Raw genomic sequence first — 24,807 nt, 5'->3', positions numbered from 1 at the left:
CATTTGTTCCAGGGGTGGAGTATTGTTTGCTTCTCCTGTTCCACAGAGTTGATCATTATGAAAAAGTATTAGATGGGGTCAGAAGACATGGATTTTAGTTCAGCTCTAGCTCTGATTTGCTGTGTGACTCTGAGTAACAATCACTCCCCTTTCTTCAGCCTTAGATAATCTTGAATAAAATATGATAGTTGGAATACATATGCTCTAAAGATCCTTGCAGTTTTAAAAGGCTACGAATTCCACTGATATGGACCCCTTCACCACAGAAGATATATCTTGTTTATTCTCCCATCTTCACATTTAGCACAGGGCCTGGAACATAGTGGTTAAATAATACATGTGGAACAAATGAAGAAATGAAAGAAGAAATGAACTAATGAATGCAATCAGATTGTCTACAAAGGACAATGCTTATCATTCAAAGTATTTCAATTTTTTATTTAATTTTTAAAATCAAAAACACTGGGCTGTGGATGTGGCTTGGTGGTAATGTGCTTGCGCAGCATACACAAGGCCCTGGGTTTGAGAACCAGCATCATACAATCAAAGACACTGAATTTTTATAGAGCATTCTTCAAGGAATCAAAGCACTTCACAGACTTCTATACTGAATAGGTATTACCATAAGTATTACTGAATCAATAAATTCAATACTTCAGGTCAAAGATAAGCATAACTAATCAGATCTGAAAATGCTTTAACAATATATTAATGATGAAAATAACAGGAGCTAGCTTTACTCAATATTGTTTTGTTTTGTTTTTTGGTACCAGAGATCGAACTTGGGACCTTGCACTTGTGAGGCAGGCGCCGGAACCACTGAGCTAAATCCCTGACCAACTCAATATTGTTTTACGTCAAGTACTTGACCAAGTACTTCACATGAATTGTCTCATTTAATTTTCAAAACAACCCTGTGAGGTAGATCTTACTGTTTCCATTTCATAGGTAAAGAAACTGAGGTACAAAGATTAACTTAGTTACCTAATGCCACAAATGCTATTATGTATGAGTACAGGTGAGAATCAAATCTAGGCAACTCTGGGACCAAAGGCTTGGTTCTTAATCACTCTGCTGCCTGTCCCACTGACACTGCATACCTGCCACAAGGGACATGCTAAAACATGAGAATTCTACGGAGAACCTACTCATAAGCTATCATCCTTGATATGAAGCATATTAATTTTCACTCTTGTTAGTAAAATGCAGAAAATTTCCATATAAACTACCCAAAATTATTTTCAATGTAGTGAGTATACCGATCTACACCCCCAGTAGCCACAGTAATTTTTAGTAAAATTAGTAATAGTCACCGTATATTGGACAATCACTATGAGACAAGTACTATACTGTGCTAGGTGCTTAATTTTGTGTGATCCTATAATGTGGGCATTACTCACTCCCATTAAAGATGAGGAAATTAAGGCAGAGTGAGGATAAACAGCACTGCCCAAAGTAGTGAAAGGCAAAGCCAGAAAACCATCCTTTTTCCATTACATACCCAACCTTTTCTGGGGAAAATTTTTTTAAATCACAACAAAACCTTTCATTAAGAATTAATTTGCTGGGCTGAGGATGTAAAAATAAGTAAATAAATAAAAAATAATTAATTTGCTAAATCTGTTTTTATAAAAGGAAACAAATTATTTTGACTAATTAGGTGGTTATTTCTACTTGTTTTAAGCCCACATACTTAATTATATCTTAATTGGTTTAATATTGATCAATTTGAATTCTCTCATAGCCTGGTATCATGGCAAATGAGAAGTTTACTACAAGAACTTCCATGTCACATGGCACTGAATTTATGGTAAGTTCTAAACTATTCACATTAATAAATCTGAATCCCCAATTAACTAAAATGTATTTCTCTAATACCTTTTCAAACTACATACCAGGTTAGATGAAAACAAATATTAAGAAAACAACCTAATACCTTACAAGGAGAGAAGGGAAAAAACGTAACTCTTAAGGGCTAGATAGTCTGGCTTCAGTAATTCTCTAATCTTGATCTATTATGCAAGATGACAGATGGCTTTAGACTGAAGAAAATGTGAAGTACAGGAAGATATACTGTCAATAAATAATTCTGTTACATTAACTGGTCTGTATTTACCAGTGCAGGGAAATAACCATAACAAAATTATTAAAATGATTGAAATAAAAAAGAAAATTTATAGTTAATCCCAAATTAGATGTAAAAGTATTTTAGAAACATTCCTGTAGAACATGTTTCTCCAAATATTCCAATTAACTGAGGTTTGTCTGTTCCTAGAACCATGAATTTGTATCAAGAATTAGGACTATTCTTGAAAAGCAGTTCCTGAAATTAATTTGTGTAGAAGTATAATTTAGCTATATTCCAGGACTTTTTGAGCAAAGATTGAGGATTCCACAATGAAAACCCAGGAAATTGATCGTCTTGGTTGACTTGCTGACTTAACAGTGACAAGTATGGCTTGTAACCCATAAAATCAAGTTGACACATGGGCTTGGGTCCCTTTCCTGCCTCTACTGTATTCTGTGTGACAATATCTACCAATTTTTGATGATTCACTTCCAAAAAGCAAATATAAATTTATATATTTGTAATATATGAAACCAAATTTACATATTTATAATATACAAAACCAAACCTGACAAACACCATCTCAAAGACAATCTCTGTGTCTTGCCATCTGGGCTTGACATTTCCAGTGACATTCCAAAATGCACCAAACCCACAACCTCCCACATGCCCAAGATTTCCCTTTTTTTTTTTTCCAATTCTTACCTGGATAATAATTTCTGCTGAGCTCTCTTCAGCTTTCTTTTGGCCTACATTCTGAATACGCATGAACTGGCCTGTTGTAGGCACTCCTGGTGTATCGATTTTCCTGGTCGTTAGGAGAGGGCCAACAGCAGATGGACTTGAACAGGACTCTCTACACTTCTGTTGCTGAGGAGTAGAATTCGCCACCCCTGCCACCACCATGTGGGTAGAGGGTAATGATCCTGCTTCACCAGTGAGCATACTAGTGGCAAGAGCCTTCTTTGGGGAATCCACTACCATATGCTCTACATTTGTATCAATCTGAGCTTCCATCAAAGACATTTTCAAAATGTCTGAAACTGCTGTCTTCTCAGAGGCCTGAATGGGAGATATGCTTGTAACTGGTGATGTCAGCTTAGGCACAGAACCGCCACCAGTTATCTTTGTAACTGTGGGAGGCTGGCGCCCCTCAAAAGTTATCTTTGTAACAGAGGATCCTTGGGTTATAATTGGCTGCTCCACCTGAAAATAAATTGGGGTTGTGTGTGTTACAGCTACATTTCTTTGAGAAAAACTAATTAAATACCCCAAACAATATGGCAAAAGAAACATTTGTGCGGAATACTAGGAAGACATTTTGAAGCTCGATGTTTTTAATAAGAGGGCTGGATGGGAAGGATCTGGTTACTTCTAAGGAACCTAGGGAAAGAGGAGGGGTTGAAAGAACTTTTGTTCAGCCAGCCAAGGTTTACAGCAATAAAGGAAAAAAAAGTCACAGCAGCCTAGTTTTCTTTTGAGATTTATATCTCTAAAGAGTACACCTGCAACCTGGCTCAAATTATTTCATATAATCGTTGGCTTTTTAAAATAAAAAGCAGTAGGGTTTTTGTATTTCAATCTTTTGCTTCAAAAACATTTTCACAAACATATATATATGTATTTATAATATACACATACACATATATATTGCTCCAGAGCCACTGATTTTTGCTAATAAAATATTTCTTTTGATGACAATAATTCTTTTGTAATTTAAAGATAAATCTAGAAGATATATTTATTAACTAGATAGCAATGACATAAACTACAAAGGAAGATGTTCAATAAAGTTCTTTAAAAGACTGTAATTTACTTAGCATTACTGCCACAGAAATAAAGAGTTTACAGGCATGAAGATATTTTATACCTAAAAATAAAAACTTTGAAATATCGCTTCTATGCACTGTTGGTCAATGCTGAAGTGATTTCATTAAAAAATGCCTGGAAAATCAAGTTCTGAGTGCTATGTTTTCTTTCTTCCCTAATGTCAACCTTCTGATAGGGCAAAGTAATACCAGTGTTAATGAGGCTTTTGGATTTCCTCTTGCCAGGAGAAAGCAGTGCTATCATGATATCAGTGATGATCTCATTTTTTTTCCATGAATAGAGAAGTTTAACTTTGCATGCTATCAATATTCTGTTACCTGGCTTGCCGGCTGTTTCTCTGATGAGGCAGGGAGCGACATTTGGCTCTGGGGGGTTTGGGGTTGCACGTAGATTTTTGGTTGGTTCGGAGCCTGCTGCAGTTTGGGGAGCTGCTGTGTAGTTTTCACTGCAAGCACCTGTACTACCGTTTGCGGGGGCTGTGCCATTAAGGTAGGAAGCTGCCTGTCTTTGGCCACCATGGGATGCTGTGTGTGCTGTACATCTGTCTTGGGCTGTGCTTGTTCTTGCTGGAGAGGGGTGAGTTTTTGATGCCTGATGGAAAGCTGGGGCATTTGCGGGAGTTTGTGCTGGAGCTGGTCTGCCTGCAGGTGGATGGTCTGCTTCTGTTTAGTCTGGAAGCACTGCAGAGTTTTCACTTGCAGCTGAGTCTGTTCCAGCTGGGGCTGGCTAAGTTTTTGCTGTTTAGCTGACTGTGACTGAGTCAGGGCAGATCGGTAAAACAGACCTGTCTGAGGGTCTAAAGTGTCCATCTCTTCAACCTCGCCCTCCTCAGTTCCAAGTTCCTCGCTGTGTTTGGTAAAAGCAGTGTGACTGCTTAATGCCTAAGTAAAAAAGGCACAAAGTAAGAATGAAATAAGAAAAACACCTACATTACTACATTTTCCTTGAATTGGAAAAGACTTATTTATGAGATTCATTCAAAATTTTTCAAAAGAGCCTAAGAGGACCAAGAAACCTCAAGGGGTTTTAGGTAAAAACTCTTGTAGTTTGAAGTTTGACATGGAATACTTCAAAATATACTCCACTCACTACTATAGTACTAAGGTACTAGAGGACTTTTACAGATTACAGATTAAGAGAAATAAGGTGAACCTACAATCCCAAAAAGGAGAGACAGGCTTCCTGCCTCCACAAACAGCTATGTAGCCTATCCCTAAGAGTTGCTCACCTGTTTAAAGAAAGAATGCAATAACCAAGGAGTGAGGCATGCAGAGAAAAGCTAAGGTTCTGAGAACCCTACTTTGGCTGTGTGCATATCCAGCCCTGTCCACAAGGTCAAGGTCATTGTATCAGAGATGTGCCCACCCCAACCCCCACAGAGGACCTCCCTGAGGAGAATGAGGATGGCTCACCGGGCTTCAGCAAGGTCTACATGTGCTCAGATTCCAGGCCTACTATCAACAACTTGCTAGAGACCTGGCTCCCAGGAGTGAGGGAGCCCAGAAACGGGACAGGTGATTCCTGTCAGTGGAAAGGGAGACTGCCTGGGGTCAGTTATAACTGCATTGGGAGGAGGCACCATCCTGAGTGACAGAGTTAGAGTTAGCCTGGCTCACCTCTAGGTATGTGGAGAAGGTCAATGTCAAGACCTGTCATATAAGGGCCAGACTAAGTCTTGCCACCTAGCAAAATTTCTGGCCAGGTGGCCTCCTCTAGGAAACAACAAGGTCCACCCTATTCCCATTCTTCCTGCTGTTTTGTCATATACTACAAAGCTACTGTAAACTTTAAAACTGAGATTCACAGAACTCTCCCTGTATCCTAATGATTTTACACACACCAATTTTCAATTCAACACCTCTTACTGCTTTTCAGGTAATTTGCCTACAATTAGGTTCGATGCTACCAGCTAAGTGATGCTGATTTACCAGACTATTAAAGAAAAGTCATGCTTAAATCTGACACCTATACTATAACTTATAATGGAGGCAGTTCACTTTGGGTTTAAATCCTGCCTCTGCCACCTGGGGCAAGTTACTTAAAAGAATTCTGTAAACATGAGTCTCCTCATTTGTAAAAGAGGATAATACACTCACCTTGCAAGATCATAATGAAAATCAAACAAATTAATATACTTAAAGCTCAAAGCACAGTGTCTGACACAAAATCAATTTATTGACTTATTTTTTTCCTTTCCCCATTACCCTTAATTCCAGATGTTTGTTTTACATTAGTTCATTCTACTTCCTGTTGAGTTTCTTCCTTAATGTGTCATATATAGTTTAAACTCTAATATTTATTTTCCTACTTGTTCATAATGTTCCCGTGAGGAATCATTATAAAAGCATGAAACAGAACAAAAACAACAAAAACCAACACCAAACAGGTAAACAAGCCAAATGCTATTTCATTTGAGTATCTTACTTACTTCAGTGATAAATTCTTCCACAACAGTGAGATACACAAAAATGACCAATTCTGGTGTTATTAGATTCATCTAGACCTCCTTACCCTTTTGAAATGCTAAACATTTACAGAAGATTTAAGAATACTATTTCCTAATTAGTTTCTGGTATTAAGACCCTCAATTTTCTCTACTCACAGATGACAGAATTATACAAACACTACAATTCAGTTTTTTCTCCTCTTAAAATAGGAGATGAAACTGAACCTTATTTCAGGAATGAGGCAGTCAGAGAAGATAGGGGAAAAAAGAAGATACAACCTGCTGCATAATGTGGGTGATTGCTCCAGGGGAGGATGCTGGGATGGACTTCACCACCACTGAAGTTTGTGTTGCAGTCTGTGACTGAGCCACATGCTGGAGCAGGGTCCGCTGGGGCTGAGAGGGTTGTTGGGGCTGGGAGCGATGGCTGACTGAAAATAGAGGAGGTGATGATATTTCCCCAGAAATCGCCACAGCATCTGTAACCAGTAGTCATTTTAAACAAATGTCTTTAAGCTTGCCTCACAGAGAAAGCAGTATTGCCAACTAAGAGACAGAGGACAAGAACCTGCTCATCTATGAGCTGTGTGACGCTACAAAGGTCTACCTTCTCTGAGTCTGTTTCCTTATCTGTAAATCTGGGACAACAGAGCCAAAGTGACTAGAGGAGAAATGTACAGAGAAGTGTTGTGAGAACTATTATCATCAAGGAGTAATAAACTCTTTAAAGTTACGTTCTCATGATTTACCTCTTTCTCTAAGGACTTTTATCTCATTAAGGTAGCAATGCAATAATGAGTTTCTTAACACCAGATGTACCTTTAAGGGGAGTAAAGCAATGCAAGTTCTTTAAGCTACAGATCTCTGTCCAAATTCAGTACATACATTAGGTGCATTCAGTCCTTTTCATGAAGTGACACTGTCTTATAGCCTACAGTTCCTAAAACTGCAAGAGGTCAAGGTGATACTGCAGAAAGACAATTAGACTAAGAAGTACACTTAGATTCTGTCTTGCTCTGCTACCAAACAGCCATATGAATGGAAAAAAGTCACTTAACCTCTAAAACTTAGAGATTTTGTTGTTTCTTTTTTAAAACAAGATAATAAAACCTTGCCATTTCTACTTGGAAGAGGACCAAATGAAGTAATAGATTGAAAAGCAGCCCTTAAATTGTTAAGTACTGAACAAATATAAAAGAACAGAAAAATTTCTTATCTCAGATTTAACTCATCTGAACAATGGGCAAGAGTACAGTGTAGGAAACCACTTTATCTCTTATTCTCTTGCTATAATGACCCTATGGAATAACCAAAACTGTACTTCTATATAGGCACCAATCTATTATTTTTACCAGCTTCAATTTCAGCTTTTTAAACAGTATAAATATTTGCTACTTACAAATCTACGGAACTTTAAAAATACTTAAAATTATTAGAAAAATCAACCCTTTGAATTAGGACAAACAAAATAAATCTGAATATTAGCTAAGGATTTTGAAGTTATCAAAACTCTTAATATGCTTCTAATATTCAAATACTCTGATCTAAAATTTCAAGTAGCATGGGTTCCATGCTTAGAAAAAAAATGAGGTATCCAAAATACTATCGAAATCAATGTTAAAATGCTATTTTATCTGGACAGATTTTTAAAGTTATCCAGTGAAATATAAATAAACCTTATTATTTATGACACTTTAAATTCACAAATACAGTGTTTCTCTTGTTGCTACGTGGCTACATGTGATAGATTACAGCAGTATCACAATACTTTTATAAATGTCCTTCAGTCCCTTATTGTATTTCACAGTATGCTTTATATTTAAAATTATTATTCTTTTTTCTTTAGTTTTTTGAGGCAGAGTCTCGCTGTGTAGCCCAGGCTGGTCTTGAACTCATTATGTAGTCCAGGCCGGCCTCAAACTCATGGCAATCCTCCTGCCTCAGCCTCCAGAGTGCTGGGCTTACAGGCGTGCACCACCACGCCCAGCTTAAAATTACTAATAAAATATTCCATATCTGTGGAAGTGAACTGAAAAAAAGGAATTAAGGTTTACGTCAAAACAACTACTGAAATAATTTACAATATGACTGGATAGGAGAAAAAACATTATGATAATATTAAATAAGTACATCAACAAAGTTTTTTTAATTTATTTTTTATGTTTTATTTTTTGGTACTGGGGATCAAACTCAGGTCCTTGCACTTGCGAGGCAGGCGCTGGAACCACTGAGCTAAATTCCCAGCCCAACCAAGTTTTTAAAATAGAAACTTAACTGAAAATGCATGACATTTGATAAATAATAAATTTCTGATGAAATTATCAGATTTTATGGAACATTTCTGTTGCCCATACAAATCTTCATAATTATTACATTTTTAAATACAGAAAAAATGGATTCAATAGAAGATCAACTATTTCTTCATAGAAAGTCCCTAAGTTTAAGAAACTAAAATTTATTAAAGTCTGAGAAAATATCCACTACAGAATGATACAAGAGGCCAGAGCAACTGGCTTTAAACTCAATATGGCTTCATGTATGATGGGTACAGACAGTGAAAGAAGGTCACAAAGTAAACATTCAGAAAGCAGATGAAGTGGCCTTAACCAGGCCATATAAATACCATTAATAGCCATTTATTTCTTTAAACACTTCTTTTTGTTTTCAGAGTCAAACTGCTAATTCTGAGAAAGCTTCCCCACTACTCTGCAAAGAAAAAAAATTTTCTCCCTTTCATTAAGTGGAGCTTACCTTTCCTCTACCAGATCAGAGTAGAGCGCATCCATTTAACTGGTTTCCCCCAAAACAATCATCTTTTACCTTCAATTATACTACAAATGGATGCACACCACTTACCTAGAAGGGGAAAAGCAACCTCTGTCCCCTCATCAGTGCGTTCTGAAAAGGATAAGTAAGGAAGAAATCATAATCATAGGTCTTTTCATCTATTTACCATTTGATTTAGTCTACCCCATAAGTTATTACTCAGCACCCCACCCCCAACATAATGGCCTTTGGTTTAATTAGTTTTCCAAGTACCTCTAAAGAAAGATTCTATATGACTCTCCATAATTTTAACCAGATTTTTCTCTTTAGGCAATATTAACCCATTAGTTCTAATAATATCTCCTAAAATGATGTCAAAGAATTCTGTAACTTTATGTTCTCCTTTAAGCACTTCTTAAGAAAACTCAAAACAGGAGTTATCTACATACTGCCTCAAAAGTTATCTCTCCTAAACTCTTACTCACATTCCTATTTTCTAAACTATTTCAAATCTCAAGAAAATGAAGTATCCAAACAGAAAGCAGTGTTCCAGGTATGTTCTCGCCAAAATATAAAAGAATATATTATCCTTCCTGTTTAATTTTTCCATTTGTGTCATCCAAAAATCTCATTAGTCTTTTGCTGCCAGACCACATTTTAAATAAGTATCTAATTTACTTTCTACCAGAATTTCTAAGTAGTTATAGGGATTTAAGATTTTCTTCATTTTTTTTTCTCTCTTGACTCACCTCTCCAAAACAAAAACATCCAGATGCATAAAAATATTTATTCTCAGACAGATATTTCATCTTCTCTCTACCATGGTTGCTCTACATTCACAAATACTATTTATGACCAACTTGCAGTTTTACATAACTTGTAATTTTTGTAACATCCTACTGTTTTTTTCTTCTAGTCATTAAAGGCAGGGTAAAAATCTAAGGAAGACATAAATTTGCTCTGAAAACAAACAGGAAAAGAGCTAGAAATACAAAGAATATATTCTTTCCTAAATGACCATCCCATGAAATCTAGAAAGGTAGCTTTCCTGCATTAACACCACATTTTACAAGGACACCTACCAGTAGTGATATATTCAGCAACTAGTTCCGATTCTACCACAGCAATTGATGGACTCTCAGGAGAATGTCTCTTTTCCTGGGTCATCTGAATAGGCACTGCCATTTGACTCAAGTCAATAGTAGGTTGTCTTGGTTTAGATTCCAACTTTTCCTTTACTGTATGAAAAAGTCAGGGGAAAAGTTAACTTTTATTACAAATAGGTACTAAAAGCTGCATAGTCCATGGGAATTCAGAACCAGATCTCTGGGTGTCACACTGGCAGTGACTAGGGAGACAATGACTTGAAAACAGCAGATTGGTACATATGACTGTAGAGTGCACAACTTGCATAATCATACCCCACAGTCTACTAAAGACTCAATGCAATCACACTAAAATCCCCTCCATTATCACTAGGTCAAAATAGTGGTTGTTTTCCTCATATAGGCTCCCCTTAGGTTATTTCCTTTACCCCTCGAGGTCATTCCTGATAACCTTGAATTCACCAACCTAAAATTAAAGGTGAATAAGCAGTATACAGCATGATTTGTTCTAGGGCACATCTGTCCCAAAGAGCACAACTCAATAACCAGTTTAATTTGATTTACTAAAAATTGAAGCTATCTCCAAACAAACGTTACAAGGTCTTCAATGACTCTTAAAGAATAAAAATTTTCACTGTTAGGAAAAACTGGGCTCTCTGTTGCTGCAAAATATCTGATGGGATGTTCTGGAATCAAGAATGGTTTCTGTGTATGGATGCATTTTCTTTTTTTCGGTACCAGGGATCGAACTCAGGTCCTTGCGCTTGCGCAGCAGGCTACAAAACCACTGAGCTAAATCCCCGGCCCTGCATTTTCTATCTTATCACTTGTTCTACAAAAATCTCTTCATTCAAAGTTCCTATCTCTATAAAGCATTAATGGAAATATCTGAATTTGTCAAAGAGAAGCATGTGAGAAAATCCCCAAGGCCAAAAATAACATCAATAGAAGGATTAACCTAAGACATATATAAAATGGTAGCATTTTTGGGTAGTACTAGAGTAGAAGTTACAAAAAAGAGTAATCAGTAGTAATTAAGTCCATTGAAAGATCATTTTTCCTAAAGATGTAATATGACAAAATCAAACCATCACTTTAGGGGCTGGGGATTTAGCTCAGTAGTTCTGCCGCCTGCCTCGCAAGTGCAAAGACCCGAGTTGGATCCTTGGTACCAAAAACAAAACAAAACAAAAACCATCACTCTAAACAAAGAAAGCAAAACAAAACAAAATGAATACAAGTCTCCCCACAAATAGAGGGGATATTGAACTAGAGATCAAAAAATGTGGAGCCCCATTGTACCACTAACCAATTAGGTAACCTCTCTATATCTCAGCTTACTCATTTATAAAATAAAAAGGCTGTATGAAATCATCCCTATGGTGTCTTAAATACTCTGATAATCTTTGACCTATTATAATAAAAAACTCAGTATAACTTACATTGGGTTTTCCTAGAGTTTATCAAAGGTATTTAGTAACCAGAAATCCTGATAGGACCTTGTTATGAGTAAAGCTTTGCATGGATGCTCAAGTGGACAACTTATACAAAGAAATGAATCTGAAAATAAAATTAAATTAGAATTTTAGCAACAGCTACTAGTGGTATTTTATTGTTCTATCAATATCAAAAAAGATGTGAGGAGCCCTTCAATATGCCTCCTATTATTAAATTCTTGTATAACTGGCCATTCCACTGTATCCATTTTATGCTTAGAAATGACAGATCTACACCTTTCTGGGGGCAAGAGGACTGTCCATTTTAAGCAGGGCACAAAAAAGAGAGGTCTGCCAACGTCCCCTTTCTAAAGACTTTCGTCCATCTGTACTTCAGTACTCCTACTACACCGTAAAGAACAAGTAAACAGAATGTACCAATGATTATGGACAAGTCCAGAGGGAGAAAATGTGCTCAAATAATAGCAAAAATATATATAACAGTGGTAGTATTTTAGCACAACCTATCTCTAGAGAAAACGTGTATCATTCAGTTGAGCATGTGAATTCATACCTGTTGTCTGTTGGAGTTCTAACAGAGCTTTGATTGTTGAAGTAGCTGACTGTGATTCACTGGATACATCCTGATATATTATGGTGGGGCTAGTCTCCATTGCAATCTCATGTTCTGACCAATCCTGACGCCGGGAAGCAATTACATGAACTACAGGCTGGGAATCTGTTTTACATTAGTTAAAAAAAAACAAAACCCTATAAACAAACTTTCTCTTTAAAATATAACAATTTGTTTTTGTTGTTGTCATCTTATTTTTGTATTTACTGTAAATGTTCTGCTTTATCTCCCCAAGAAAACTGTACCCCCAGGGACATACTGTCTTTCACTTCTGAATTTACTTTTTCAGTTATTAATTTCACAAACTAAACATGTAAGTGTCAGAATCTATATCTGGCACTGAAGATATAAAGAAGCTCACAGAATAATCCGAGGATATTCAAGAAGTACAGAGTCTGGTTGGAGAGATGAACATGTAAAAAAGTACAATTCAATGTGGTAATCTGTAAGTGTGCATTTGTGTAGATGAGTGCGTGTTTTATGTACAGTAACAACAAAATGTTAAGAGTCTTATTTTCCCCAATGCACCTGAAAATGTATTCTGTGCTACAGCCTGAGCATTCAGTCAACACTTACTGGAGTGAATTACTGAAAGGAAATGTTGTCCACTGATAGCAAGAAAGGACAGATGATCTAGAAACAGCATGATGTAACAAGACAGGTGTAACATTTAGAGGTCAAAGTCAAGAGCTACAGATCAACCTCTATTAACAAGCTGATTCTCTGGAACTGAACTTCACTATTTCTAAAATAGGAATAATAAAATTACCTCACTACCTCAGGATATTTGAGGATACAATGAAATGATATACAATCGTGTATTGCTTAACAACAGGAGCATGTTCTGGGAAATGCCTTATTACACAATTCTGTTATTGTGATCATAGAGTGTTTACATAAACTTAGGTGGTATAATTTACCATACATGTAGGTTATATGGTATAGCCAATTGCTCTACTGTCATAATACAGTGCATTACTAAAAAGTCATTATGTGGAGCATGATTGCATGCAAATGAGCCTTATAAACTATGAAAGACAACAGAAATGTCATTATGCTCTGAAAGTTCTCAATTCTAAGACTCTAATTCAAAAGTTTATTATATTCATGATATACAGGTATATATGTAAATACTAAATGTATATCAAATACAACATATTATGTATTGAGTTTTCCATCTATAGCCCAGTTGAACTAGACTATTACTTCCTAAACTCCTTTGTCCAAGACAATACATGGAAAACTATGAAAAATATAAAGACATCTTGATTTCCTATACTCAAATTTAGATTATAATAGTAGAAAACACAAAATGTATGACTTTGTATATTGAGGTAAACATCAAATGATTAGGGCAAATAAAACATATAGAAGGTAAGGGACGGCTTTGAATTAGGTGGTCGGTAAAAAAAAATCACAAAAGAATGAAAAGAAATCAAATAGTCCAAAAAACAATAATAAACATAACAAATATTCAATCCTCATATTTTCTGAAAGCCACAAAGGAGTCCAAAGTGTAAGGGCAAAGGGAACAGCTCTTCTTGAAAAAAACAAAATTAATATACAATAGATTTATAATTTTAAATACCATTAACAAACAGTATTCCTTTCCCTTAAACATTGAGTAAAATATAAGTCACATTAAGGATGTAAATTTCCATTAAACTTCTAAAAACATACAGAAGACTCAAAGATGCTATTCTGCAATTGCAAATGTCATGTAAAGCATGTAACAGTTTTTCTTTATTCATTCTAAGTAGACATGTAGAATTTAAAGAGAATTGATAATATTACAAAATCATTACTTTTATATAATGTAAGCCCTCAAACTTAAGAAATTTTCATGATAAAGGAAAAAACTGACTTTGCAACTCAACTCTATGAGACACATTGAATAATCACAAGACAAGAATTGTAATTTTAGAGCTAAGCTACAAAGAGATAAGGAAAAGAATTACAAATTTCCAGAGGAACAACAGACTGTCATTCCAAATAATATCACCCTATAGGGACTAGGAGATAGTGCTGTCTCTTTTTGTTCATACTTAGAAAGAACTATCACCAAGTATATCACTGCAATAGCTATTACACAAAATGAGAGTATTAATCTAAGTGAAAATCATTCCTTGAATGATTCTCTCCTCTACTTTTGGTTTATGCTTAGACCTCAATAAATCTACTGTCTATCAAGTCTGATGCTGTGGTCAGACTACAATGCCTGAAACACCAGGAGCCTGATCGCACTACTAGTACCATCTGCTTATACAGCATGCACCCACTTAGACTTCCTTACATATCTTAAGGATTCTGTCCTGCTGCCCCTCTGATCCTTTCTCCACCAGTCATTTAATAAATCTTTACTGGATACTTACAGGGTAAGTACTAGAGACACATACTTCAGTATTACATCCAAAGCCAGAGTCAAGCCTCTCTATGCAAGACTATCTCCTGTCTGTATTACCAAAAGCCTGTATCATATATCACATAATCTTGACACCTCTTGGTTAAAAGGAATCTTAAAGTTTGTTTAATGCTATCATCAGCCCTACACTAAACTTCACAGTATCCCCACTTGTCTGGAAACTCTAGCACCAAAGAACTCACTCCTAAGACAGTATTGTTTCATTTCTGCATAGCTCTGATAATTTGAAAGTTTTCTTATATTGAGTAGACCTTCCTGTCAATTTTACCCAACGGCTCTAATGTCTGTCCACATATTCACAAATACAAATTCTTTTCCCTCTTTCACATCACAGTCCTCAAAAGAACAACAGATCCCAGGTCTCCTCTAGCCCAACCCACCCTCCCTCATTTTCTCTTCTCTATAATAAATACCTTGTTTCTCTCAACCATTCCTCATATATAATGATTCCCAGATGTCTCTTTTTTTTTTGGTACCGGGGATCGAACTCAGGTCCTTGAGCTTGCATATCAGGCGGTGAAACCACTGAGCTAAATCCCCAGCCCTCTCAGATGTCTTACACACCTAAACAAACCTAAGATGTCTATATTCCTTCTAAGGTATAATATGTACCTTCCCTCTCAAGGGCCCCACAATATCTAATTGCCTGGACAGCACCACCCAAAATGTTTCAGAGAACATAAGTTTTTCAAGATGCTCTCGAAAAGAAAGGTTCTATGGTCAAAAGAGTTGGGGAACATTTTATATTATATATTCTACTCTTCAGGTTTCACAATACAAATGACCCACATAATAGCGCTAAAAAGTTCTGCAAGAAGTATGTTTTGCTTAATCTGGATTTATTCCTTACCTTTACTCTGACCTACCAAGATCATGAATCTTCAGGAAAAAGCATCCTAGAAACTGATTTGTGACTTACAGCAATGTCTTTATATCATGCATTTTATTCATTCATTCACTCATTCATTATTTATGGATTTTTCAGAGGTTTTTTTTGAGGCTGCCCTTGAACTCACTATGTAGCCTCAAACTCATGGCAATCTTCCCACCTCAGCCTCCACAGAGCTGGGATTACAGGCATGCACTTTTGTATCTGCTTTATGTGCAAATACATTTTAAATCCCTATCCTTGATTTTGTCTCCTTGTTCTCTTCCACTTAATAAAATCTTGTATATATCACTTCTCGGCCTTTTGGCTAAGATCAAGTGTAATAAAATCTCATATTTGGGCTGGGGATTTAGCTCAGTAGTTCGGTCGTCTGCCTTGCAAGCGCAAGGTCCTGAGTTCGATCCCCGGTACAAAAAAAAAAAAAAATAAAATAAAATCTTGTATTTATTTATTTATTTGGGGGGAGGGTACCATGGATCGAACTCAGGTTCTTGTGCTTGTGAGGCAGGTGGCAGAACCACTGAACTAAATCCCCGGCCCAAAATCTTATATTTAATTGTACCTTAAAAGCCTTTTAGAAATAAGGCTGAATATAAATGAATAAATCTGTAATAGTCTAGAGCTATTCTACTTAAAAGGCCCACCAAGGTTAGCAGGGAATTCCAGGATAGAAATAACATTTCGGACTTAGACAACAAAGACAAGTTTATAAGGCCAAAGCTTAACACATTCCCACTGGCTTGAACCACTGGTGGTACACGTATTACTGTCCCACTTTTTATTAATTTTATTAGTAAAAAGACAGATAAACTATTTGTACCACCCTATGGGACAGTCATGCACATACCACCTGGCAGGGAGACTTTATTTTACTATTCTTGTAACTTTTCTGTAAACTTGAAATGATATCAAAAGAAATTTAAAAACAACACCCAACAGGTATATCTAAAAACTTCGAAAGCAGCAATGTAATGGAAACACTGCCATGTAATGTTTACATTCCCAGTAGATATGGCTCTCTTTTAAACATCACCATGATCTTTGACTGATCAGAATCTTAATTCCTTTCTCTGTAAATCACGTATTTCCAGCCCTGATCTTTTTGAGAATGTATTAAAGAGCTATACAAGGAGATGGTGAGCAGGAGCAAACACAGATTATAAAAACTAGCTTTACAGTTAACTATATAGTAGATATGTCTATTTTAAATTGTGAAAATTTCTATGTTACAGAATGTTTAAAAATATATACAATGAAAAATACAAAACAAATATGATTAGATGAAGCTATAGCTTTGTCCTATTTTTATAATAAAAACTAAAATTTTAACTAATGTTATGTTTGGGAAAGTATTAATTGGTTTACAGCTCCCTTAAGAAAAGACTAGCAAGTGCAAAGATAATCTGAGATCGTGTATATATAGACATCTATTGTTCATGTTCCCCTGCCAGCCCAACTCGTAAGCTAAACATTTTACCTATCCTGTATAAAAATATTTGAGGAAAAAAAGGGTGGCAGTATTATTCAAGGAACTGTAGACTAAAAAATAAAAGAGGAAAAAGCAGTTAACTAGTTGAAGTAAGACTGGAATCTGTAAATTCCAAATCAGTAAGCCCAAAATAAATGACTGGAGAATAGGCATACTCTACTGTAACCAGCATACACATTGATTCATAATCCACATAGAACGATAAAGTGAATCTTAGTAAACTGATTCATAAAACAGTATTATCCTTGATAATATGCTGAATAAAACTACTTTCTAAAATGTGTTGTTAAAATCAACATTTGCGTTTGTTTCACTGATGAATTTTCAAAGACCATTTCAAATGCTACTTCTTTCATGAAACTCTCAATCCTCTCTTCACCTCAGTGTAAACTTTTAGCTTTTCGTATTTTTGTTTGTTGCTAATTCTTACCCTGGAGTTGTGTATGTTTTTGTTTGCTTGTTGTTTTTTTCTTTTTACCTCCTGGTCTAGAGTTTAAGCTTCCAGGAGGCAAGTACTATATAGGGTCCAGCACAATACTTAATATATAATTTAAACTAATAAATAATTTTCAAATTGAATTAAGAGAATAATCACTAATTTGATTATTATTAATGTGTAAAGTCTTCATTGAAAAGTTAAAATAACGAGGTGTTGTCAGGCACAGTGCCACCTTGCTATAATGCAAGCAACTTAGGAGGCCAAGGCTGGAGAATCTTGAGTTTTAAGTTTAGCCTGGACAACATAGCAAAATTCCAACTCAAAAAGATAAATGATGATAATAATGATGATGATGATAAAGTGTCTGCACAATATATACAGTGTTATGTCAGAAAAAATGATGGTACTACAAAGCACTTTAGCAAATCTAATGGAAAGACAGGAGAAAGAAATGGAGTGAGCAAGGAAAGAATAAGAGGAAAGACAAACAGCTTTGCTTAGATTAGATGCATCAGCATACAAGCTGAGTAACACTAATCCAAAATCCAAGAAGTGAAAATGTTGAGTACTGACATGATATACTATCAGTGGAAAACCCCACACGTGACTTCATGTGATAGGTCACAGTTAAAATGAAGATACACTAAAAACAGTATATAAAATTACCCCTAGGCTAAGTATGTAAGTTATATATGGAACATAAATGAATTTTAGGTTTTGAGTTGGGTTTCACCCCTAAGATCTCATTATGTATATGCAAATATTCCAAAATCCAAAAGATTTCTGATCTCAAGCATTTAGAATAGGAAATACCTGATACTAGGGGCAATATAGATAACTAAATGACATGAGTACTAGACTTGTGGAAAGTCTGAAAACTTAGGACAATTAGTTTATTTCAAGAGACTTCCTAGAAAAATAACATAATTATAACAGCACTGAGGACAACGGACCTCCCTTCTATGTGAAGTCTAGGTTTACAGTTCCTTTCTTATAATTAGCACAACCACAGAATTACCACCTGAAACGTTTTTGAGAGTAAAAGGGAATGCAATTAATAATTATGCCAGAACAACAAACATAAACTAAGACTTGTCCCATGCAAAGTAGAATGCATAGTCACCCTACTTACAGCTCGCTTATAGCTCACCTCTGCCCACCCTGATTATTTCTCAAGATTCAGTAACAGCTATTTCAGAAGGGATATTCACTTTCTTCCATACTTCTTCCCCCATTTACCCAATCCAAACAAGAAGACTACTATATGGGAATCACACTTCTACCCAGATAACATTACCTACTTGACAAAACCATCATCCGAGATTTACCAATTATTTGGTGAACGTATGTCATGTAGGAAAGAATGGTATGCTTTACCAAAACTAAAATTTCAGATCATTGATTAAACATCAAACAAAAGAAAATAAAAATCAAAAGAGCTGACAAATCAAAGTATACAAGTTTGGTTGTACATTCCAAAAAGCAACTGTTATTTTGGAACTAGTATACTATGTCAGGCATGCTTATATAAATCAGAAGGAAAATGGATCTTACCTTGGGAACTTTGGGAGGACTCTGTAGAAGAGGAACTACTATCTGTATAACTCTGTGGTTCTTCTTTTCCTTCCTGAACAGATGAATTACCAGTCTCTGCTACCCTGGATGCTTGCTGTAATGTTTCTGTTACCAGCTGTCTTGTTTGTTCACTAACAACTGTGGCTTGAAATGTCACTGGTTTGGGTTTAATAAGAACCTAGAAGAAATGCAGAAACATCCAGATGAAATATTAAAGCACTATTTAAAATGTGAAACTTCTTAACTATATATAAAACAGCATTTTGTACATTTATTATGCTTTGGGCACAGCACTGCTCATCAAATACTAATTCAGCTACTGACATGGACAATGTTACATGTCAGACTATGACAGCCATAAATATGACAAGAGGTTTTGTACCTGTTTTTTCTCACGTATAGCACTCATTTTTTCCTGCCTTTACAAGTTATTTTACTACTAGTATGCTTGCAGAAGAGCAAAAACTGTACACTAAAGGCTATAAAGGAAAAAGACAAAGAAGCCTAGACACCCAATGGAATTTCTGACTCATAACATCAGTCCAGGACTTCTTCTTTCTCAATTTTTATTAACATAATAAAAAGAAAATCCTAATTTCCTTAACTCACTGTGTTTCAAGCTTCTTTTTGCCAGTAATCAAATAAGGTCCTTAACGGAAACAATAGCACAAAGTCAACTTGCTTGAGACCTGAGGAATCTTTGAAGAAACTCTAGAGAAATACTGATTTAAACTCCCATCAAAGCAACATAGAACATGTGTTGAATCAATTCCTAGCAAAAGTCAAAGCCACAGATACTGAAATAAGTGAAATGGGAGAGAATTTCCAAACCAAATGGTTCCACTTTAAAATCTAGATTCTAGGAGTTAACTTCAATTGAGCCTGTGGAATAAAAATGTTAACTCACCAGTTATTTTTATTTCTACCACGTATGAGATCCTAAACCTTTTCAAACTCTGAGTCACTCATTTCCAAGAGTTCAAAATGAATATGTGATTTATATCTTAGATAATGGAACAAATCATATTGCTACTGTTGAACTCAATTACCAATTTGGACTTAACACAAAACTAATCACACAATGAATTCTCTTAGATATACAAACAATTTAGCTACAATTCTGAGGGCACAGATTCTAAAGGCATAATAGGTAAATTAATATATTTTTTAAAAATCTTATGATAGTACTTCTCAACCAAAGTTAATACCATTTCCTTTAATATTCTCAGAAAAGCAGTTAAAGAGGTAAAGCATCTACAGACAGTAGCTTAGTGACATAAGATCAATCTTGAGCCTCAAAGTCCTAAGCAAATTTTCAGAAAAGTTCACTTAACTTCTGTTGGTTGAAAAATGAAGAAATAGGGCCGGGGATTTAGCTCAGTGGTTCCACCGCCTGCCTTGCAAGCACAAGGACCTGAGTTTGATCCCCCATACCAAAAAAAAGAAAGAAAACTGAAGAGATAACTAGAATCTTTGTTATGGAAGGTTCAAGTAAAGCAAGTTGGGTTTTTTGGGGGGCGGGGGGCGGGGGGGTACTAGGTATTGAACCTAAGGCCTCAAACATGCTACATGAGTGCTCTACCACTGAGCTACATCCAGAGCCTTTTTAAAAATTCTATTTTGAGACAGTCTTGTAAAGCTGGCCAAACTGGCCATGAACTTTCAAGCCTCTTGTCTTAGCCTTCCAAATTACTGGAATTATAGGCATGTGCAACCACAATCAGATCCAATAACACAAACTTCCTAAGTGTTTCTGAAGGCTATGTCAGCTTATAAAAAGTAAGTCCTTTTCTTTGAGAGATTCTGAATAGCTATCATCCCTCCACAACTACCCACCCCTCAAATTACAATATGTACCTTCTGTAAATTTGGACTTCTTTCCCCTAAGAAGATTCCTTCCACCAATCTTTTGCTCATAACACTACAGAAATATGTATTATGTTTCCCTAAAAAAAGACATAGGAAAATAATCACTTTTCTCTTGCTTGGTGGCTATTCTGTAAGGCAGATAAGGCAAGGATAGGCTGATCAGGGCTGGCATTTTTGATCTCTAGTTTTCAAGGCTGATTATTTTCCAGCTAGGTCTTTTTTTCAGAGAAAGGGAGTAGGTATCTTTTAAAAGGACAAAAGAGGAATAAAAGGGTCAAATGGGACCTATAATCCTAGTTTTGAGGTATCTCCATACTGATTTCCACAGTGGTTGCAACAGTCTATACTCGCACCAACAATGGAGAAGGGTTCCTTTTTCCCCACAACCCCACCAGCATTTGTTACTGGCTGATTTCTTGATAGTAGCTGTTCCTTTTGGAGTGAGATGGAATCTCAGTTGTTTTCATGTGCATCTCTCGAATTACCAGTGATATTGAACATTTTTTCATATGTTTATTTGCTGCTTCTACTTCTTCATCTGAGAAATGTCTGTTCATTTCAGATGCCCATTTTTGAATTAGGTCTTTAAATTTGGGGGTTTAATTTTTTTCAGTTCTTTATATATTCTAGATAGTACTGGAAAAAGCCCAATTGTCCATCAACTGGAGACTGGATAAAGAAGATGTGTGGGTTTTTTTTATAAAATGGGGTACTACTCAGCCATAAAGAATGAGAGACATTTATAGCTAAATGGATGCACACTGAGGCCATACACTTAAGTGAAATAAATAGGACACACATGTAAATACAAAAGCATCTCTGGTGCGAGAAACTGAAAGTGTAAATGAGGATCAAAATGTATAATAGATAATGTGAAAGAGGGGAAAAAAGGTCTGAAGGGGAAGGGGAAAGGGAAGGGGTTGGGAAAATGAAAGAAGGGAAAGTAATAAATATGAGAAAAGGAAAAAAAAGAAACAAAGTCTTTGTAAATAGGGAGAGGTGGAAGGGTTGAAGGGAGGGTAGGGGAATGGGGAAAAAAATTAAGAACCAAGAAATATCATGTAATGGTACAAATTCCCAATGATGAATGTCCTCATACTGTATACCTAAAATATACCAATAAACTTAATAAATTTTTTTTAAAAAAAGGGCAAAAGAAGCCAAGCACCACGGTACATGCCTGCAATCCCAGCAATGTGGAAGGCTATAGCAGAAGGATCAAAAGTTCATGCCTAGCCTGGGCAAATTAACAACTTAGCAAGGCTCTGTCTCAAAATTAAAAAAAAAAAAAAAAATTGGAGGAGAGGCAGAGGTGGAGGAGGAGAAGGGAAATTTCACCAGGCAGTTTGAAGTTCAGGGAAGAATGCCACCCCTCTTCCTTCTGGGAGCAAAGAGACCTGCCCCAGGAAGAGCAGCTGCTGCTCCCCTACATAAATAGGCCTGTCCTAGAAGTGTTGGCCCAACCCCCTGGGAACGCCCTCAGGGAAATGCAGCATCCCCCAATCAGAGGAAAACAGCCACCTGACCAAGCTAGCTCCACATTTTGCTTCCCCACGGCAGAGGGCAGCACAAGCAAGGACTAAGCAACTGATCCTGGATAAGAAGGCTCCGGGAGAGAAGGGAGCAACCAGATGCCATGTACAACAGCTCACTCGAACCCCCGCCCTGTAGGGGGGTTTTCTAGCAAAAATTAAAGGGCTGCGTGTCTTACCCACCTACCAACGACAGAAAAGATATGACTTGGCTTGGACAGAAAACACAGTATTGAGGGGAACGAATAGAAGAGCAAGGAGGGCACCTCAAAAATCTCATAGGCCTTAAAACTACGCAAAGAAAATCGCCACTGGTTAGATCCCAAGACTGCAGATCTTGGAAAGAAACAACTCAATCAATAACACTAGAATTTTTTCTTAGACTCAATCTTTTTGTGATTTTTCTATTTTATATTATTTTTATCTTTCTTTCATCGGGTTTTTGGGGAGTATAGTATTCTTTTCCCCTTGTTTTTTCTCCCCTTGTTTCTTTTTTTTTAATTCTTAAATTCTTTTTTTGGTACATTTTAGGTATACAATGTTTACATTTATCATTAGGTGCTTGTACCTGTACATGACGTATCTTGGTTCTTATTTTTTCCCCATTACCTGTGCGCCCTTCACCCCCTCCACCCTTCCCTATTTACATAGACTTCGTTTCTATTTTTTTTTCTTTTCTCATAATTTTTCCTTTCCCTTCTTTCCTTTCCCCTTCCCCTCCCACCACCCCTACCACTTTGGACCTTTTTTCCTATTTCAAATTATCAATTATTCCTTTTAATCATTTTAACCCTTATTTACACTTTCAGTTTCTCACACCTGAGAAACTACTCGGTATTTACACATGTGTGTCCTATTTATTTCACTTAAGAGTATGGCCTCAATATGCATCCATTTAACTATAAATGACTCTAGTTTCTTGTTCTTTACGGCTATTACTCCATTTTCTTAAAAAAACCACATCTTTATCCAGTTTCCAGTTGATGGGCACTTGTGCTATCTCCAAGTTTTAGCTATTACAAACTGTGCTGCTATAAACATGGGTGCTCATATATCGCTGTGGTATGATTCTTTTAATTCTTTTGGGAAGATACCCAGCAGGGGAATAGCTGGGTCAAATGGGACCTCTAATCCTAGCTCTTTGAGGTATCTCCATACTGATTTCCACAGTGGTTGCACCAGTCTGCACTCCCACCAACAATGGAGAAGGGTTCCTTTCTCCCACACCCCCACCAGCATTTGCTATTGATTGATTTCTTGACAGTAGCCTTTCTTTCTGGGGTGAGGTGGAATCTCAGCGTTGTTTTCATCTGCATCTCTCAAATGACCAGTGATGTTGAACATTTTTTCATATATTTATTTGCTGCTTTTACTTCTTTGTCTGAGAGATGTCTGTTCATTTCAGATGCCCATGGTCTTTGAATTTGGAGGGTCTGATTTTTTTCAGTTCTTTATATATTCTAGATAGTAGACCTTTGTCCTCTTTCAGTTTCTTTTCTTTTTCCCTTTCAATTTTTTTATTCTTCCCTATCTTTTATTTCCTCTTTTTGCTGTTTATCTTTTTTCTTCTTTGTTCTTTCCTGTGACTATTTTCTATAGCTATTAATTTCCTTTTACCCCTAAATAAGATCCCTTATCTTACTTTTCTCTCCTCCTTCTCATACCCCATTAATTTTTCTAATTTTGCATTTTGCTTTTTTTTATTCTAGTTCCTTACTCCCTCTACCTTTACTAGCTTTATGAAGGTCTAGAAGTAGTTAAGTTTACCCAATTACTGCTGAAAACTGTTTTCTTGTTAGTAGAGGTTAGTGTCCATTTAGTAGATATGTACTGTAGGTCAATATTTTGTTTTTCATAGTGTTCACACAATAATTACAGATCTCTTTTCTGTGGTTAAGTGTGATCCTTTATTGGTCCTTAGGGTTTGCCAATATTCAGTATGTATTTGCCAATATCTGGACTGCCTCAACGTCATTAACAATACTGTGGCCCATTCCTAGAAAACTGGGTCCTGGGCCAAATAGGATACAACTTCCCATCTCAAATAAACAGAGGTGGTTGGATCCTGGGACAGAGACAAAAGCCAGTAGTTAGCCACACCCAGAGGAAAGCAATGTAAAGTAGACATTACCTAGAGAAGTCTCCATACTGGAAACAAAGCTTTCCTCTACAATCAATTTGCAAGCCTCAACACAAACAAACAAATAATAGAAACATGAGAAGACAAGGCAACAAAATGCTTCCAAAAACTCCCAAAATTTCCAAAACTGATCCACTGGGGCATTGAAGAAGAGTAAACCAAAAGC

At 36.3% G+C, this 24,807-nt stretch overlaps 1 protein-coding gene across 12 annotated transcripts in view; it reads right to left on the bottom strand.

The window, feature by feature from the left end:
• Nucleotides 1-24,807, bottom strand: part of Emsy (EMSY transcriptional repressor, BRCA2 interacting) — a 114,403-nt gene that overhangs the window by 5,565 nt on the left and 84,031 nt on the right. For 4 of the 12 annotated variants that reach the window (XM_004863204.4, XM_087211967.1, XM_004863209.4 and 1 more), the window contains 7 exons: nt 19,080-19,278; nt 12,227-12,391; nt 10,193-10,348; nt 9,201-9,242; nt 6,624-6,823; nt 4,216-4,779; nt 2,774-3,274 (listed from right to left, as the gene is read on the bottom strand). In XM_004863204.4, coding sequence (XP_004863261.1) covers nt 2,774-3,274; nt 4,216-4,779; nt 6,624-6,823; nt 9,201-9,242; nt 10,193-10,348; nt 12,227-12,391; nt 19,080-19,278 — 1,827 coding nt within the window. The remainder of the gene's footprint in view (nt 1-2,773; nt 3,275-4,215; nt 4,780-6,623; nt 6,824-9,200; nt 9,243-10,192; nt 10,349-12,226; nt 12,392-19,079; nt 19,279-24,807) is intronic. The other 8 variants (XM_004863207.4, XM_087211968.1, XM_013064981.3 and 5 more) reach the window with 2 other exon arrangements.

The sequence above is a fragment of the Heterocephalus glaber genome, unplaced genomic scaffold, assembly GCF_053883595.1.
Source record: "Heterocephalus glaber isolate CG9 unplaced genomic scaffold, H.glaber_assembly_v1.0 deba00001428, whole genome shotgun sequence".
NCBI classification, from domain to species: Eukaryota; Metazoa; Chordata; class Mammalia; order Rodentia; family Bathyergidae; genus Heterocephalus; species Heterocephalus glaber.
Note: the sequence above shows the minus strand (reverse complement) of the source record. Positions and strands in the feature narration are given on the sequence as shown.